Here is a 16,024-nt window from a genome sequence, read left to right on the forward strand (position 1 = left end):
GGGATATTCGTCAAAAATTAAGAATTATTAGTTTTTTTGGGCAAAAAAAGGAATTTAGAAAACCTTTTTAAGATCACCTTTATTTTCTTAATTAAGCACACTATCAAATCAACACAGAAACGTAAAGAATAGCCAAACAACCCCCCGCAAAATAAGGCTGAATTCACTCGTCACCCGTTTTTTTTTGCCTAACATTGGAGCACTTGTTTGCGTTTTTAATTCGACGGCGTATTTGACCCAAACAAAGAAACAAATGAAGTCAGAAAACTTGTAATAGGATGCATTGCGGCTTATTTAGCTAAGCTAACGGCTACGTAATTTCCGTAAAACAAAGAAACAAATCCAAGGCCGCTAATATTTGCATAATCTTTAAAAAAAAATTCAAGATTGGATGTAGATGTGCCAAAAAGATTTGTAAAAATAGTCTTGCGGAATGCTAGCTAGCTAAATTAGCCTGAATGCTTCCATACGTAGTAAACGTAGCATTAGATAAAAAAAATGTCTCTTATTTATCTTGTAAAATGACTTTTTGATCAATTTTTTTTCAAGCGACGACATTTGACTAAATGTTTTTGCGAGTTTAATTTCCGACTTTTGTCAATTGTTTTTGTTTTCTTTGCTAGGCCAAAATACTGTGTCATAGAAAGAAGTACACTAGCGTAATTTAAAACAAAAAAAGGGGAGAAAACAAAACAAAAACAAACCAAAAAAAATCACGGTGGAGCGACACGGAAATACCGTTTAAATTTGCATATCCGGAACTTAAATATCACGTCAGCGTCCGGTCAGTCAGTCCTCGTCGTTGAGGTCGTCATCCAGGTCAGAGAAATCGATGAAAGGTCGCCCGTCGTCTCCTTCCAACTGAGAATCTGTGTTTGAAAAACATGCAAAAAAATTGTTTTTAAAAATGGGTCAATCTTTCCATGCTGAAAAAATGGGTGACCTACTTTCCAGGTTGTCCATTTGCTCGGGAAGAATTCTGCTCAGGTCGAATAACTGCGAGAGGCAAACAAAAAAAATCAATAAAAAAATGGATAAATGGATACTTTTACATATTTAATAATACAGAAATACCCCGACAAAAAAGCCTTACTATACTATGTCGTTTTTTGAAGAAAAAAGCCTTACTATACTATGTCGTTTTTTCAGGGAAAATGTCTTACTATACTATGTCGTTTTTTTTAAAAGAAAAAAGCCTTACTATCCTGTCATTTTTTTAAAGAAAATAGCCTTACTATAATATGTTGTTGTTGTTTTTTAAAGAAAAAAGCCTTACTATACTGTCATTTTTTAAAAATAAAATAGCCTTACTATACTATGTCGTGTCTTTTTTTTTTAGGAAAAATACCCCGACATAAGAGCAATTTGAGATACGAGTTAAATTTTGGGCAAATATTTATCTTGACATACCAGACAAATTTTGATCTCAGCCATATCAGTGGTGCATTATTTTAGTGCAGAATGGCGGACTTGATCGCTAATGCGAGAGTAGCACAGGTGTCAAAGTGGCGGCCCGCGGGCCAAATCTGGCCCACCACATCATTTTGTGCGGCCCGGGAAAGTAAATGATAAGTGCCGACTTTCAGTTTTAGGATGAAATTAAAATGAAGAGTATAGATGTATATTAAATTTCCTGATTTTCCCCCTTTTAAATTAATAATTATCATTTTTTAATCAATTTTTCTGTGTTTTTAGTTCAAAAATAATTTTGTAAAATCTAAAAATATGTTTAAAAAAAGCTAAAATAAACATTGTCGGCTATAATCAAATGAAAAATCCATTCATTCAATTGAGTTAGGTTATAAGAGAAATATGCTGACCCCGGCGGCGTCCAAGACGTCGGAGAATCTCTGCTCGCAGAACTCCAAGAGGACCACCAGGTAGAGACCGCTGCTGACAAAGTTGTCATAATCCAACTGTGGAGGGAAAGCAGATGTGTCAGGGCCCCGCCCACCTACCGGGTCACCGTTACCCACGCTGACCTGCGCCCGCGTCCTGTGCAGCTGGCGTACGTCAAAGTTGTCCACGTCCAAGCGCAACTCGGCCTTGCACAACTCGCAATGAACCACGCCCTCCAAACTCGTGCCTGAAAGCAAAATATAGATTTTTTTTAAAAAAGCCTTATTATACTATGCCGTTTTTTAATGAAAAGACTTTCTATACTATGTCGTTATTTTTTAAATCCTTACTATACCATGTCGTTATTTCAGAACAAAAGCCTTACTATACCATGTCGTTTTTTACAAAAAGTGTTATACTATGTCGTTTAAAAAAAAAAGCTTTACTATAAATATACTAAAAATATTACTCGCATATAAGCCGCAACCTTAAAATTACCTTAAAATAGTTTAATTGTACAATTTCTCATGTATAAGATTATAACTTATAAAAACACTGCAGCACTTATTTACAAAATAAAAAAACTAGAAATGCAAGGCCCCGGGAGACATTACGGTGGTAGTTGATTTTAAAGTAGTTCCATTTCGAAATATATATACAGTACTGTATTTTCACGACTACAAGGCGCACTGTATTATAAGGCACACTGTCTGTCTATTTTGAGAAAATGTAAGACTTTTAAGTGCGTCTTATAGTCCTGAAAATACGGTAATTGCTATTGACTTCCAGGTATGAAGCACTCACTACTTTACAGTCACCTCTAGAGCCAGCCATTGTTGATGTTTTGGATATTTTGTATGGGGGGAGGAGCTATATGATGATAGATGTTGTAAACTAAGATGGCATCTGCATATTTAACAGTAGTAGTAGATCAGATGTTTGTGTTTTTTTAATATCCGACAGTGGTGGTTTTTCGTTTTTCTGTTTTTTCCATATATAAGGCGCACTGGATTTTAAGGCGCACTGTCTATTTTGGAGAAAATTTAAGACTTTTAAGTACGCCTTATAGTCGTGAAAATAGGGTAATCCCTTGAATATCATGGTTAATGTAGACCAGACATGGACACGATAATCAAAAAAGTAGGGTCACCCCTATTATATATATATATTTTTTGTCAAACATGGCCGCCCGTGGGTCCTCGCTTTTAGTACCCGAGACAATTTTGGAGCACAGCCATCTCTTGATGCAGTCCCGGTGGACGTATTGTAGGCTCCCGCTGCATCGGCAAGGCTGGATCAACGGGTTGGACGGCGCCGACCCCGCTACCGAAAGCTCTCCCGCCTGACAGATGCGGCACAAATCGCCCTCGTCTTCGTCAGAATCTTCCTGCAGCAGTCTGGTGAGCCAAAAAGAGGCAAAAGTAAGAACCAAAAGTGAACAAAAACAGGCTCAAGTGCTGGCTAGACCAGGGTTGGGAAAACTATTGAACCCAGGGAGGGCCACATTGACTTTAAAAATTTGACAGATGGGCGGGGTCAGCACAAGATAGGATACATATAAAAAAGTGCATCCGTTAACAGTGCATATGAAACATAATCAGAAAAAAATGATGATGATTAACATACTCATCACTCATTATTCAAGGAAAAAGTATAAAGTACAAAGTCAAAAGGAATGTATTAAGAAATATTAAAATGTCATTAAAAAAGAACTATAAAAAAATAGAAAAATAAGAGTGGACAGAGCTACTGACAATGGCTTCAGTGTGACAGCGCCATTTTGGGGTATAAAATAGATAACTAAATAACTAACTAAATAAAATAACTAACTGAATAAAATAACTAAATAAAATAACTAACTCAAATAGCTAAATAAAATAAATAAAATAACTAACTAAATAAAATGAAACAAAATAAAATAACTAAATAAAATAACTAACTCAAATAACTAAATAAATAAAATAACTAAATAAAATAACTAAATAAATAAAATAACTAACTAACTTAAATAAATGAATGAATGAATGAAAATAACAACAAAAATAAATAAATAAATGGAAAAAAAACTACCTCTCCTTGATGAGGCGCAGCTTCTCCTGCTGGCTGTCGACGGCGCAAACCGGCGACTTGTCAACCGCCGTCTTTTCCAGCCGTGTAGCCCGCCGCCGCAACATCAGGTCCACCAAATTCTCCCGGGTCGTCGGCGGCGGCGGCGACTCGTCTTCCTCCGACCAGCGTTCGAGACCAGGGGGGCGGGGCTCGGGAGCTGCCGCCCCCCGCCGCTCCTCGTCGTCATCAGCGTCCTTGCGCTCTACCACGCCTGGCTCCGGGTCATCCCGCCTCCTCAGCAAGCGACGGGTAAACCCCGGCGGACGCTCTTCTCGTCTCTCCGGTGGCGGGGTGGAGTCTCCGCCGCCCGTGGCCAGGAGTCGACGGCGGCCGAAGGGCGCCGCCTCGACGTCCGCCCGCCGGTCGCCGGGCGGGGAATCTCGGCCGTGTCGGGACGAGAGGAAGGTGGAGAGGAAGCGGCGTCCGTTGGTGTCACGGCGCAGAGGCGGTGGCGAGGTTTCCGCCCGGCGGGTGGAGGACGTCGTCTCGGGCGAGAGGCGGCCGTACGAGGCCTTCGGGAAACGTGACGAGGGTCGGATTTTGTCGTCCGATTGCCGGTAGGCGGAGCTAGCGGAGGTGGCGGCGCTATCCCGGGCGCAGGACAAGTAGGACGAGTCCTTGGGACGGGCTCCTTGGGCGTAAGCCGAGGTCAGGCGCTCTGTCGGATCTGCAACAAAAAAAAAAAAATGTGGTGCCTTGGATTAGGACCACCCTGACTTCTAACTGTTTTGCACCATCCTCAATAAAAAAATTATTAAAAATAAACATCATCGCGTGATAAAAAAAACAAGAAAACGCAACAGGGAGGGCAAAAAACAACCAAAAAAATTAGAATATGAGGAAATATTCTTTTAAAATATTCTTTTTTTTATAAAAACTGGGGGTAGTCTATCCCTGCTAACTACTAGCCAATCATAGGGCACAAGGAAACAGACAACCAATCATAGCAAGGGGTCCAAGCCTAGCATAGCCTAGCATTGAAATTTGTGGTAGTGCTTTCCTCCCACATAGCAAAAACATGCATGCTAAGCTAATGGTACGCTAAATTGTCCTTAGCTATAATTGGTTATCCTTTGTCTCCTGTGATTGGCTGGCCACCCATTCCTGTTGTCCTCCGCCTGAGGCCTCAAATCAGCTGGAATAGACTCCAGCACCCCCTGCAAAGATTGGGCAAGATGAAGAAAATAAAAGCACTTACACAGAGATGAAGCTATATCCTGGCTTCTGGTGGGCCTCTCTCGCCCGCTACGAGTCTCCGCCTCCCGACTTGCCGAAGGGCGTGGCAGAAAGTACCCGGGGCGGCGAAACGGCTCCGGCGTCTCGATGGCCGCCGAAGGGCGTGGTAGAAAGTGCCTGGTTCGCCGAGACGACTCCGGCGGCTCACCTGCCAGGGAAATGACGAAATGTTATGGGCGGAACAAGAAAACTCGTCGTTAGCCGTTAGCTTACCGCGGATAGCGTTCCCGGAGCGGAGGGTTCCCGCCAACGAAGCGGCGGAGGAGGATGAGGATGAAGAAGAAGTGGTGGTGGTTCTGGGGCACAGCCATCTGCTGCTGTAGGCCATCTTGGCCCGTTTATTCTCGCTGTCGTCCACGGCGCTCAACGGTCCGGAGCGGACGCCACGTCCGTCTGAGTCGGCCTGCGCAAACGGGGAAGAAAATGTTTGGGTTGTGGGTGGTGGGTGGGGGCGTCGGAGGGTCCTACCAGTCGGTGGCTGCCGGCCAGCGCCCGTTCCGCCGAGGCGCCGTGGTTAGATCGCCCCGAGACGGCGAGAGAGAGGCGCAATTTCCAGCTGCTGCCGTAGTCTCTGGAGGTGGAACTCAAAAGTCCGGGACTCTGTTGGCGGGAGTCAGCGGGAGTCAGCGGGAGTCGGCGGGAGTCAACGGGAGTCAACGGGAGTCAACAATAAATCGAACAAGGAAATTCAAAAGTAAATGTTAAAATACCGGCAATGTATTTGATATGGCTCAAATAGCATTAGAATACTCCATTAAGTACCATAATTTCTCGCATATAAGCTGTATTTGTAAAAAAAAATAGATGTGAATCAAGGGTAGCTAGGGCTTATATGTGCACAAGACTTGCTATACTCTTTTTCACCAGTAGATGTCGGCAAATTGGCATTGACTATTTGTGTATTTTGGCAGTAAGAAAACAAGTATTATTTTTGGCTGAATGACTCACCTCATTATGACCCAAATATTGTTTTTGATTTATTATTTACACATTTAAGAAATATGAAATTTGACCAAAATCTTCTTATTCTTCAAATGTATCAACTTTAAATCCAGATTATTTTACTACTATAAATCCTAATTTAAATGATTTAAATGATTTCTTTCAGCCCAATCATATTTTTAATGAATTCCAAATTGATGTAGTTTTTTCCCATACTTTTCCATGTAAAAAAAATGTAGTCTCAATCACAACAACACAAAATCCGATCAAAAATATGGGAAAAGTTGTCCTACCTTCACATCCACGTCGGATTTGTACGAGGAGAGCCTGGAGAAGCGATCGTGACGAGCCGCCGTCTCTCGCCCGTATCCCGACGCCGCCGATGCCACCGTCTCCCGACCGTAACCCGCCGTCGTCGTCGTCGAAAAAGCCGAACCGGCCGCGGAGGCGCGGCTCGATCTGGAAGCGGAGAGACCGAAGGGAAGCCCGAGAGACCTGGAGTCCATCTGGGCCGCTTTCTGCGGGCATAAGACAACATTTCAAAACCTTTCTGGAACTAAAGGGGGCGGAGCCACCACTGTAATAACCTGTTCTGCCCGACAAAAGCGTCACGGAAATCACCGGGAAACATTTTTGGCGTCCGGTAAACACTTCCATCAGATTCAACTGTCGACTTTAAGCCCCGCCTTGGTTGCCATTGACGACGCAATATTATTATTTTTTTAACAGCACAAAATTCCAATTACCCTCAACACCAGCCAATGAGTTAACACTTAAAAATATTTTTTTCCTTCATTTTCTGAACCACTTTATCCTCATTAGGTTCACGGGGGTGCTGGAGCCTACCCAGCTGCCTTCAGACACGAGGCAGATGGACACCCGGAGTCAGTGGCCAGCCAATCACAGGGTTCGAGGAGATAAACAACTCATCACATTCATATCTAAAGACAATTTAGCATACTTAGCTTAGCATGCATACTATTAGCTTAGCATGCATGTTTTGGGTTATGGGAGGAAAGCAGAGTACCCAGAGAAAACCCACACAGGCCTAGTGAAGAACATGCAAACTCCACATTCCAGTGAAGACCGACCTGGATTTGAACCCAGAACCCCAGAGTTGTGAGGCCAACAAGATAACCGCCATGTTGATTTTTTTGTTTTGTTTCAATATTATGATGGCTAGGCTAAGAATAAGAGTGACAAAACAAAGTATGATGCCAGATTTTTTTTCTTAAATACCAAAAAGGCATTTAATGACTTGTTTATTTGATGTTGCTAAGCTAAGCTAGGCTAAATTAAGCCTTGGGGTTGACGGTGTGCCCTTACTGGTGACGCACACGAGACCATTCCTCCTCCGGACTTACCGTCAGTCTATTTTTGGCGACGCTCAACTCAAATAACAGCTCACCCAGCACAATATTATCATTATTATTATTAACTCTTTCCGTGCCACTGATGACTTAGCCATGTTTTTAATGACTTTAAAAAGAGTAGATGTTTACTTCAAATGTATTGAACATCTACACCCCCATTTTTTTCCTTTCCAACATGTGGGCCGGACCATTTTAGATATAATATTTAGATTTTTTGATTATATAAACGGATTAAAATAATTGCATTAAAAGCCCCGAATATTCCGTTTTTTATAGATCTAAAACAATGTTTATTTTAGCATTTTTTATATATATTTTTAGATTTTACAAGACGATTTTTGGACTAAAAACACAGAAAAAATGATTAATAATGACAATTATTGATTTAAAAGGTGGAAAATAAGGAAATATAATATACATCTATACTCTTAATTTTAATTTGATCCTAAAACAGAAAGTGCACTCATGATTTACTTTCTCGGGCCACACAAAATGATGCAGTGGGCCAGATTTTGCCCCCGGGCCGCCACTTTGACACCAGTGCCATAGAATGCTAGCAAATGTTAGCATTGTTTATGCCAGGCAGTTGTGCAACACAATAAGGTTGGGAATAAAGTATGTTTAAAGATTTGGTTAAAGTGTATAGCACTATATTTGTTAAAGAATGTCAGGTTTATCTTCACATTTGTCAATTCCGGTCTTTTTTTTAAATAATACTAACAACTTTGATGTGACTCACTACATTAACTGCTTTGATTACTTTTCCAATATGGTTGCCGACCGATTCCTCACAAAAAACACAGGTTTTGTATCCAAAAAATACATAATCAACAAGTTTTGTGATTAAAAAACCCGATGCCAATCAACTATTTCTGCGAAAATGTGCCCTCTTAAACGCTGGAATTTAAAACCTACACTCACTGCGGCCATTTGTGGAACAATAAATTAGATTTAAAACCACAACATGTGACACTTTACAGTTGGCATGACTTGCAAATTTCCAATGTTGACAAAAAAACAACATTTTCAAGGTTGCATCAACAAAACAAAGCAAAGATTAGTGTTCGTTCGATAGTAAATTCCCTTCACAAGGGCTAAATAATAGATTAAACTTTTATTTTGGTGCCTGTCAAATGTAACACGCCTCATAACAAATGTTAAACAACGTTATTAGTTCAACTGCCATAAATATTCAGAGTAAACTTCGTGTAAATAAACCAAAAAATAAGCTATTTGCTTTGAATTGAGATTAGCTCCCAACGTGGAGTTACGAATAAGGAAAGCTATGTTGACAGAAGTGCTAGCTTAGCATTGCTAGCATGGCACTAACTCGACAACGCTACCAAATGGCGACTTATATTCATTCGTGGCTTCATTTAATAAACACATATAAAGATGGAAATGATCAGAAGGTGGCTGACTCACCGTAATTTGTCTGTTGTTGCGGAGAAAGAAGTGTCCTTCTGGTGGTGAATTGCTTGCGAGTGGCAGAAAGCCAGGAAGTCACGTGCGTAGGTATAAATAGCATGGACGTCTACGGGTACTTGGATGTAAGCCAACACGGTACGTCAACGTCGGTGCCATCTTGGATGTGGCGCATGCGCCCCGAGGTGCCCGTAAAATGATTTGGGAGCAGCACTTGCGAAATTGATTAAACGACATTAAGCGCAAAATATGTTTAAAATAAAGTTTTTTGTTTGTTTGGAACTTTTACAATAATAAATAGCAAGTTAAATATTGTTTCAAAATAAAAAAGATTGTTTATCTAGGACACCAGTGTCAAAGTGGCGGTCCGGAGGCCAAATCTGGCCCACCCTTCATTTTGTGTAGCCCGGGAAAGCAAATTATGAGAGCCGACTTTGCTTTTTAGGATCAAATTTAAATAAAGATAAATATTTCGGGCCGGGCGGGGCCAACATTGACTTTAAAAATGTCACAGCACAAGATACGAAAAAAGTGCATCCGTTAACAGTACATATGAAACATAAACTGAAAAAAAGGACTAAAATATTCACATACTCATCACTCATCATTAAAGTACAAAGTAAAGTAAAAAGGAATGCACTAAGAAATATTAAAATGTCATTTAAAAAAAGATGGAGGGGCTGTAAACCACCAAAAACAAATAAGAGTGGATACAGCTACTGTCACTGGCAGGAAGTCCAGGTTTTGTTGAAAAGCTACCTCCGAATGATGTCATTGTTTGCGTTCATCTGTCTGACTGGAACCAGGGAATGATTGTCCACCGAAGCCAGCCTATTAGATCTCTCGTTCCCAAAACCCACAGATGGGTTCCCGCTCCAAACAGGGCCGGGACGAGCGCAGCAAGCAGCAGGGTCCATGTCCCCCTGGGCAAATTCCTCCAGCCTGTTCATGGAGTTGGTCCTCCTGAAGACCAAGGAGGGAAGAACGCAGGAGATGGCGGCCATTTCACTTTCAGATATCAGGAACAATTGATATTGTCTTTCTAGTGGTACCAGTTATCTTCAATATCTGGGTTGTCTTCCATAAACTTTCTCTGCCACTCATTGGACGAAGTTTATCACCTGAAGTGAGGAGACACTAGTCGACCAACCACAAGTGAGTTGTGCAATGGAGGCCCCGCCTCCTCACTCATTTGTTGTCATGTTTACTTAAGAATTTTTAAAAACAATTCCATGATTACGGCTTGAATAAAGTTTAATAAAATCTAATACAATCTTGTAATTTCGCACCTGAGAGTTTATATTTCATTTTAATATTTGTTTGTTTTGACCTTTTAGTCGTTTATGAATGAATATTAAACATATACATAAATGTACCAATACTGTAATGTTCTTATTTTGCACTTGACAGTTTTTATTCATTTTAATGTTTGTTTGGACCTTTTAGTCATTTATGAATGAATATTGAACTTATGCATAAACGTAACAATACTATAATTTTGTAATTTTGCACCTGGCAGTTTTTATTCATTTTAATATTGGTTTGTTTTGACATATTTATGAATGAATATTTAACATATAGATTTATTTACCTCCGTACTAGAATTTTCCAATGTCCCACCTAACATTTTTTATTCATTTTAATATTGTTTTGATTCGATTTTTAGTCATTTATGAATTAATATTGAACATGTAAATATATGTACCAATACTATCGTTTTTAATATTTGTTTTATTTGACCTTTTACTCATTTATGAATGAATATTGCACACCTGACAGTTTTTATTCATTATAGTATTTGTATTATTTGACCTTTTAGTCATTTATGAATGAAAAACCAGTTGGAAAACAAAACGGACGAAAAATTGCGGAAGAATCAGTTACCGTCGTGTACTTATGACGTCGTCTAGAAGGTGCCAGACTTATTTGCGACCAGCAGAGAGCGCTGTGGATCACATGTGTCTCTCTTTCGAAGCTGGTCGGCTTTTAATTTGCTCCCTAGAAGTTGTTTGCTAAGTCAGGGGGGCAATTAAATCCACTTTCAACAAGTTTAATGAGATCAATTAGAATAATTGTTTTGAAAAGCACCGCAGATCCCGTCGACGCTGTAAATCCTGGATTAGCGCTCCTCATTTGATTTGCATACTTTAACTCCAAAGAAACCTGGGCGCTCGCTCGTTTATTAGCCCGACTTTTAATTAAAGCCTTTCGCCGCGAATGAACGGGTTTCCGTGAGCCCGTTTTTTCCCCCAAAGAAGTCCTAAATGAGCTCAAACGGCCATATTTTACATTTGGAAAAACCAAAGACGCCAATGGGAATTTTATTATTTTTTCTAAAGATGATTAGTTTGCCGAGAGGTCGACCAATCGGGGCACATTATTATAATTAGATGATCAATACTTATGTTATGAATAATAGTAGTTGTTTGCCAATACTTTGTTTTGATTGGTTACCAGATGAACCAGTGTAGTTTAAAATAAAGGGATAAAAAGTCAGCTGGAATAGGCTCCGGCACCCCCAGCAACCCTTGTGAGGATAAGATTGAATGAATAAAAAGTTGATACTGATTTTGTTAGCTTTTTTTTGGTAAAAAATTGTGTAATTAATGTATATATTTCAATTTTTTTAATTATTTTTTTAAACTCCAATAAATAAGTAAATAAAATAAAAATAAAAATGTGCTCATCCTTTTTGGTGATTTAAAAAAAAAAACAGTATTATAAAAATTTTAATTCAATTGATACATTAAAAAATATATGTATATGTTTTCAGTTACCCCATTAAATCTTTAGTTCATAAAAATGGTAAATAATATGATTTCTTCCTTAAAAAAAAGCTTAAAAAGCAGATTTGAACCATTTTGACCTCCATAATAATTTTCCCAATTTCTACATTTTCATGGTTAAAATGATCCCTTCTACCCACACAAAAGCAACTCCCGACCTAAACGGCGAAACCGGACATCATCTTGTTAAGCGAGCGCCTTTCCGGAAAGGTCAAACGGAGCGTGAAGGTCAACGGCATGCTCGTGCTCGGCGGCGGGGATCCGTCACGGATCCGCGGGTCGCTAGGCCGCCGTGGGAGTCCGCTCAAGGCTGAGCGCGCAAAAGGTGAAGGAGAAAGGGAGATTAATTGCTGACCAAAAAAAAATGGACGCCTGACCTAGACAAACGAGGAAGTGCAAGGTCTGCACCACCCGCACACACAAAATAAGCCCCGCCCCCTCCTCCTCAGACCATAACATTCTTCTTTCCCATCCACACGCTTGTTTTCCCACTTCCAGGCTAGATGCTAGCTCCGTTAGCCACCATTTTCAGTTAGCGAACTGTTTTTTTTGTTTGCACAATGAGATATAAATTTTAAAAAATGGGAATCAGACCCACGCTTGGCCGCTAGTCAGGCAGGTGAATGAACCCATACACCAAAATGTCATTAAAAGTTCCTTTTAAAGCTTGTGTCAAACATGCCAACTGTTTATTTTTCCGCACAATAGCCATATAAGCTGCTATTTACCTATTCAAACCGTATAACTTTATTAGCCAAGTTGTTAACAAAAGCACACTGATTATTTCCGGTTAACTAGTATGACGTTTCATTTATTTACTACTCCAAGTCACGACATGACTTGAGCCAAGATGGCGGCGCACGGGTGCAGTGGCTCTTTTACTCTTCTGTTTGGTGTTTTGTTTACTCAGTCTTACTAGACGTTGCAAAGGATTGTACGTCTAACCCCGTCTAAGGCAGTCGGTGTGTTCAACGAATATTCTTAAAGGTTATTCAATAAAATAGAATAAAAAGTCATATACACATGGAGAAACCACACCCCCCACGCTATAAAAAATAATTTAAAAAAACACAGGCTGCTACCACACAGTTCGCTTCTATCTGAGTTCGTTAGCCACTCTGGGGATTACAGAAAAACAAATTTGGGGTAGCTATTAGCAGTTTGACAGATTAGTATTATTATTTAATTAAGTGGACTTTCACAGCATGCTACAACAAATCTGCTATTTTAGGGCTAGCATGTCATTAGCTTTGAATGGCTAGGATTTCATGAGGACCACGCTGCAAAAAGTCAAGAAAAAATGTTGTTGTTTTGTATATAACGTAATTGTTGCAATAGGTTTTTTATTTATTTTTTAAAGTGCTTTTATTGGGCAGCATAAGTATAAAAATACGAAATAAAACTTTAATCATATCATTCTGTACTTAAACAGCTAAACGTCTTAAATTGTGTGCTTTATAGTTGGGGAAATCTTTAGTTTATTGGAATGTCTGCTGGATTTTTATTTATTTAAAAAAAGAGTCTTAAGGTAGAAAATAACTTAAAGAATGTCTGGATTTGGCCTGGAGTGTGTAATCACAAAGGAATGTCGTGAGACATTTCTGCCTTTCCTCACTTTTCCCACGGCTCTTCCACAATCTGTTTCCTTTGACTACACACGCCATTTTGGCTCCAAAAAAACAGCGTAGAAAAAATAGCTAAGTTTACAAGCCGTTAAGTGAAAGAGAATCTTCAAGAAAGCTCACTACTATGATGAATGGAAACGTAAAATGATTGCTTTGTCGCCGCCTACTGGTATTTCGGAATATTAAAATGAACGAAGAATGGGGTTTAAACTGGGGAGCGAGGGCCCGCTTCTGGCCCCTGCGTGCCATGTCTGTAAAATAAGAATACTCACAATTTATTATTTTATGAAACCATTTAAAGCAACGAATAAAGACATTTTAATAATAATTAATTTAACAATATTTTTAAACTGATTAAAAAAATTGAGTCAAAAAAAAACAATATTTCCCTATAAATACAAAACAAAAATCCTAATAACAATTTAGCCAATCCATTCATCATTCATCGTTTTCATTCGTTAAAACCAAACTCTAAGCTCCGCCCCCTTTATCCATATCGACCTACAACTGGAACCCGATCAGGTGACCGACTACACAAAAAATAGCATCAACACTCTCTTGTAGACACATTTGGCAGCAATTTAGCGAACATTGTTGACATTTTTCTTGAAACGCTGCCCCCTGTTGAATGGAGGTCTCTTTTTTCTGTTTTTTTTTCTGTCTGGGCTCTAAAAAAAGGCTTCCCCCAAAACACTAAGAGAACATTTGTGGGTCTTAATGTTCCCCAGACACAAAGTGACATCTGCCTGCCCCCCCTCTGCCCCCCTCCTCTCCTGACCCCCTCCCCCTTTGTTCGGAGGAGCACCGGGGGGAGCCTTTTTGCACATTGAAGGCGGAGATGATGTCACCATTGTGATCATTTCTCTCTTCTGCTTCTACTTCTAGGCCGCTGCCCTATTTTTGACCGGGCGTCACTGAGGGAGGGAAGGCCGGCCGCCATGTCTGCTCGCCAGGAGCCAAGCCGGCCTGCCACTATTAATTAACGCCAGACTTTTTCTCCCTTTCTCAAGACCACCCCCGCGGACCCACCGACATCTTTGCATTTTAAGACACAACTCTTGTGGTATTTTGAAGCTTGTTCGTCATTACTACTTAGAGTGGAAATACACTCTATTTTTGGCTTATTTATTGGATGTTTTTAAGTTTTCGATTACACGGCTAAAATACTCAACTAGCATATTATTTAGAGGCTTGATTATTAATTACTGGCAATAAAAATGGGATATAGTAGTGTGATTTTCAAGATATAGATAGATATTTTCATGTTTTTGGGGTATAACCTGTGGCTTATCTATTTAATATCTATGTTTTTTGTTACAAAACAACTAAAATATTATCAACTATTATAGTATCACTATTTATATGCATTACTACTTATCATAAATTATGTACTGTATTTTTTTAAGATATAAGATGATGTTTCTTGTGGGTTATCAATTTTATATCTGTTTTTACAAAAAACTAAAATACACAGCTATTATAGTATTGCTCACTATTTATATGCAATACTAAAAATCATAAAAAATTAGATTAAGTACTGTATTTTTTAAGATATAAGCCAATATTTCTTGCTTTTGCTTTGTAACCTGCGGCTTATCAATTTTATATCTATGTTTTTTCATTGTTTTTTTTTTTTTTACAAAAGAACTCAAATATACAACTACAATAGTATTACTACTTATCATTTTAAAAAAAATGGGATATACTACTGTATTTTTAAAGATATAAGCCAATATTTCTTGCTCTTAGTTTATAACCTGTGGCTATTTTTTATCTACTTTTTGTTGTTTTTTTTTTTTTTTTTTTTTTACAAAATAACTCCAATACACAACTACTATAGTATTCTGAGTCTTTTTCATTATTTAATGGGACAGTAGTGTATTTTTAAAGAAAAAAGCTGCTATTTTTTTGCTCTTGGTTTGTACACTGCTGCTTATATATTTGATATCTTTAAGTTTTCTACAAAACTACTAAAATACACAAAAATTATAGTATTATTGGTCTTGCTCACTATCTATATGCATTAAGAGATGAAGTACTGTATTTTTCAAGATATTATCTGATATTTCTTGCAGTGTCAAGTCCAATTTATGCGCATATAAGCCGTACCTTCAATTCAGTCATCATTTTTTTTGTATGACAAATACGGCCTATATGCGAGGAAATATTTTCTAAGTGTCAATATTGCGTCTTTTTTATTTAAAAATTTAAAGGACAACAGGACGACGCCCACTTCCTATTTATACGTAAAATAACGTCTTTTTATGTTTTATCTGCGGCAGAAAAAACGTCTAAAAATAGCTCGTCATACCTATAGAGATTTTTTTGGGTGCGTTGAATTGACTTTGAGGTTTAAAAATAGAAATGGAAGACTTTATTCACATCAGACTACTTTAAAAAAAACATCATTTGCTTTATGAACACATGAAATGAAAAAGGCTTTCTTTGACTATCCAAATAAAGCCGTTGTTTTGATTCACAGGTGTAAAAAAACAACATGTTTTTGGCAGAGCAGCTAAGGATTTTTTTGTTTTTTTTACACACGGTCCATAAAAAATGTCTTTTAGAAGATAAGAAAGTACTCTTACCTTTCATGTCTTCTTTTTTAAACACATTGGCGACATGTTTTTGAACAATTTTGCCCAGAAATCACTCCGGTCGCAGCAAAAATTGCGAAATACCGCCCTCT

At 38.9% G+C, this 16,024-nt stretch overlaps 1 protein-coding gene across 1 annotated transcript; it reads right to left on the bottom strand.

Moving 5' to 3' along the window:
• Nucleotides 1-61: 61 nt before the first annotated feature.
• On the bottom strand, nucleotides 62-9,958 carry marchf7 (membrane-associated ring finger (C3HC4) 7). Its single transcript, XM_077712407.1, has 11 exons — nucleotides 8,925-9,958; nucleotides 6,420-6,644; nucleotides 5,653-5,784; nucleotides 5,398-5,587; nucleotides 5,147-5,332; nucleotides 3,910-4,615; nucleotides 3,052-3,236; nucleotides 1,983-2,086; nucleotides 1,821-1,916; nucleotides 948-996; nucleotides 62-869 (listed from the first exon to the last, which is right to left on the bottom strand). Exons 2-11 carry the CDS (start codon nucleotides 6,630-6,632, stop codon nucleotides 790-792), a joined length of 1,941 nt encoding a protein of 646 aa, XP_077568533.1. The 5' UTR covers nucleotides 6,633-6,644; nucleotides 8,925-9,958; the 3' UTR covers nucleotides 62-789.
• Nucleotides 9,959-16,024: the final 6,066 nt, after the last annotated feature.

The sequence above is a fragment of the Stigmatopora nigra genome, chromosome 3 (genome assembly GCF_051989575.1).
Source record: "Stigmatopora nigra isolate UIUO_SnigA chromosome 3, RoL_Snig_1.1, whole genome shotgun sequence".
NCBI classification, from domain to species: domain Eukaryota; kingdom Metazoa; phylum Chordata; class Actinopteri; order Syngnathiformes; family Syngnathidae; genus Stigmatopora; species Stigmatopora nigra.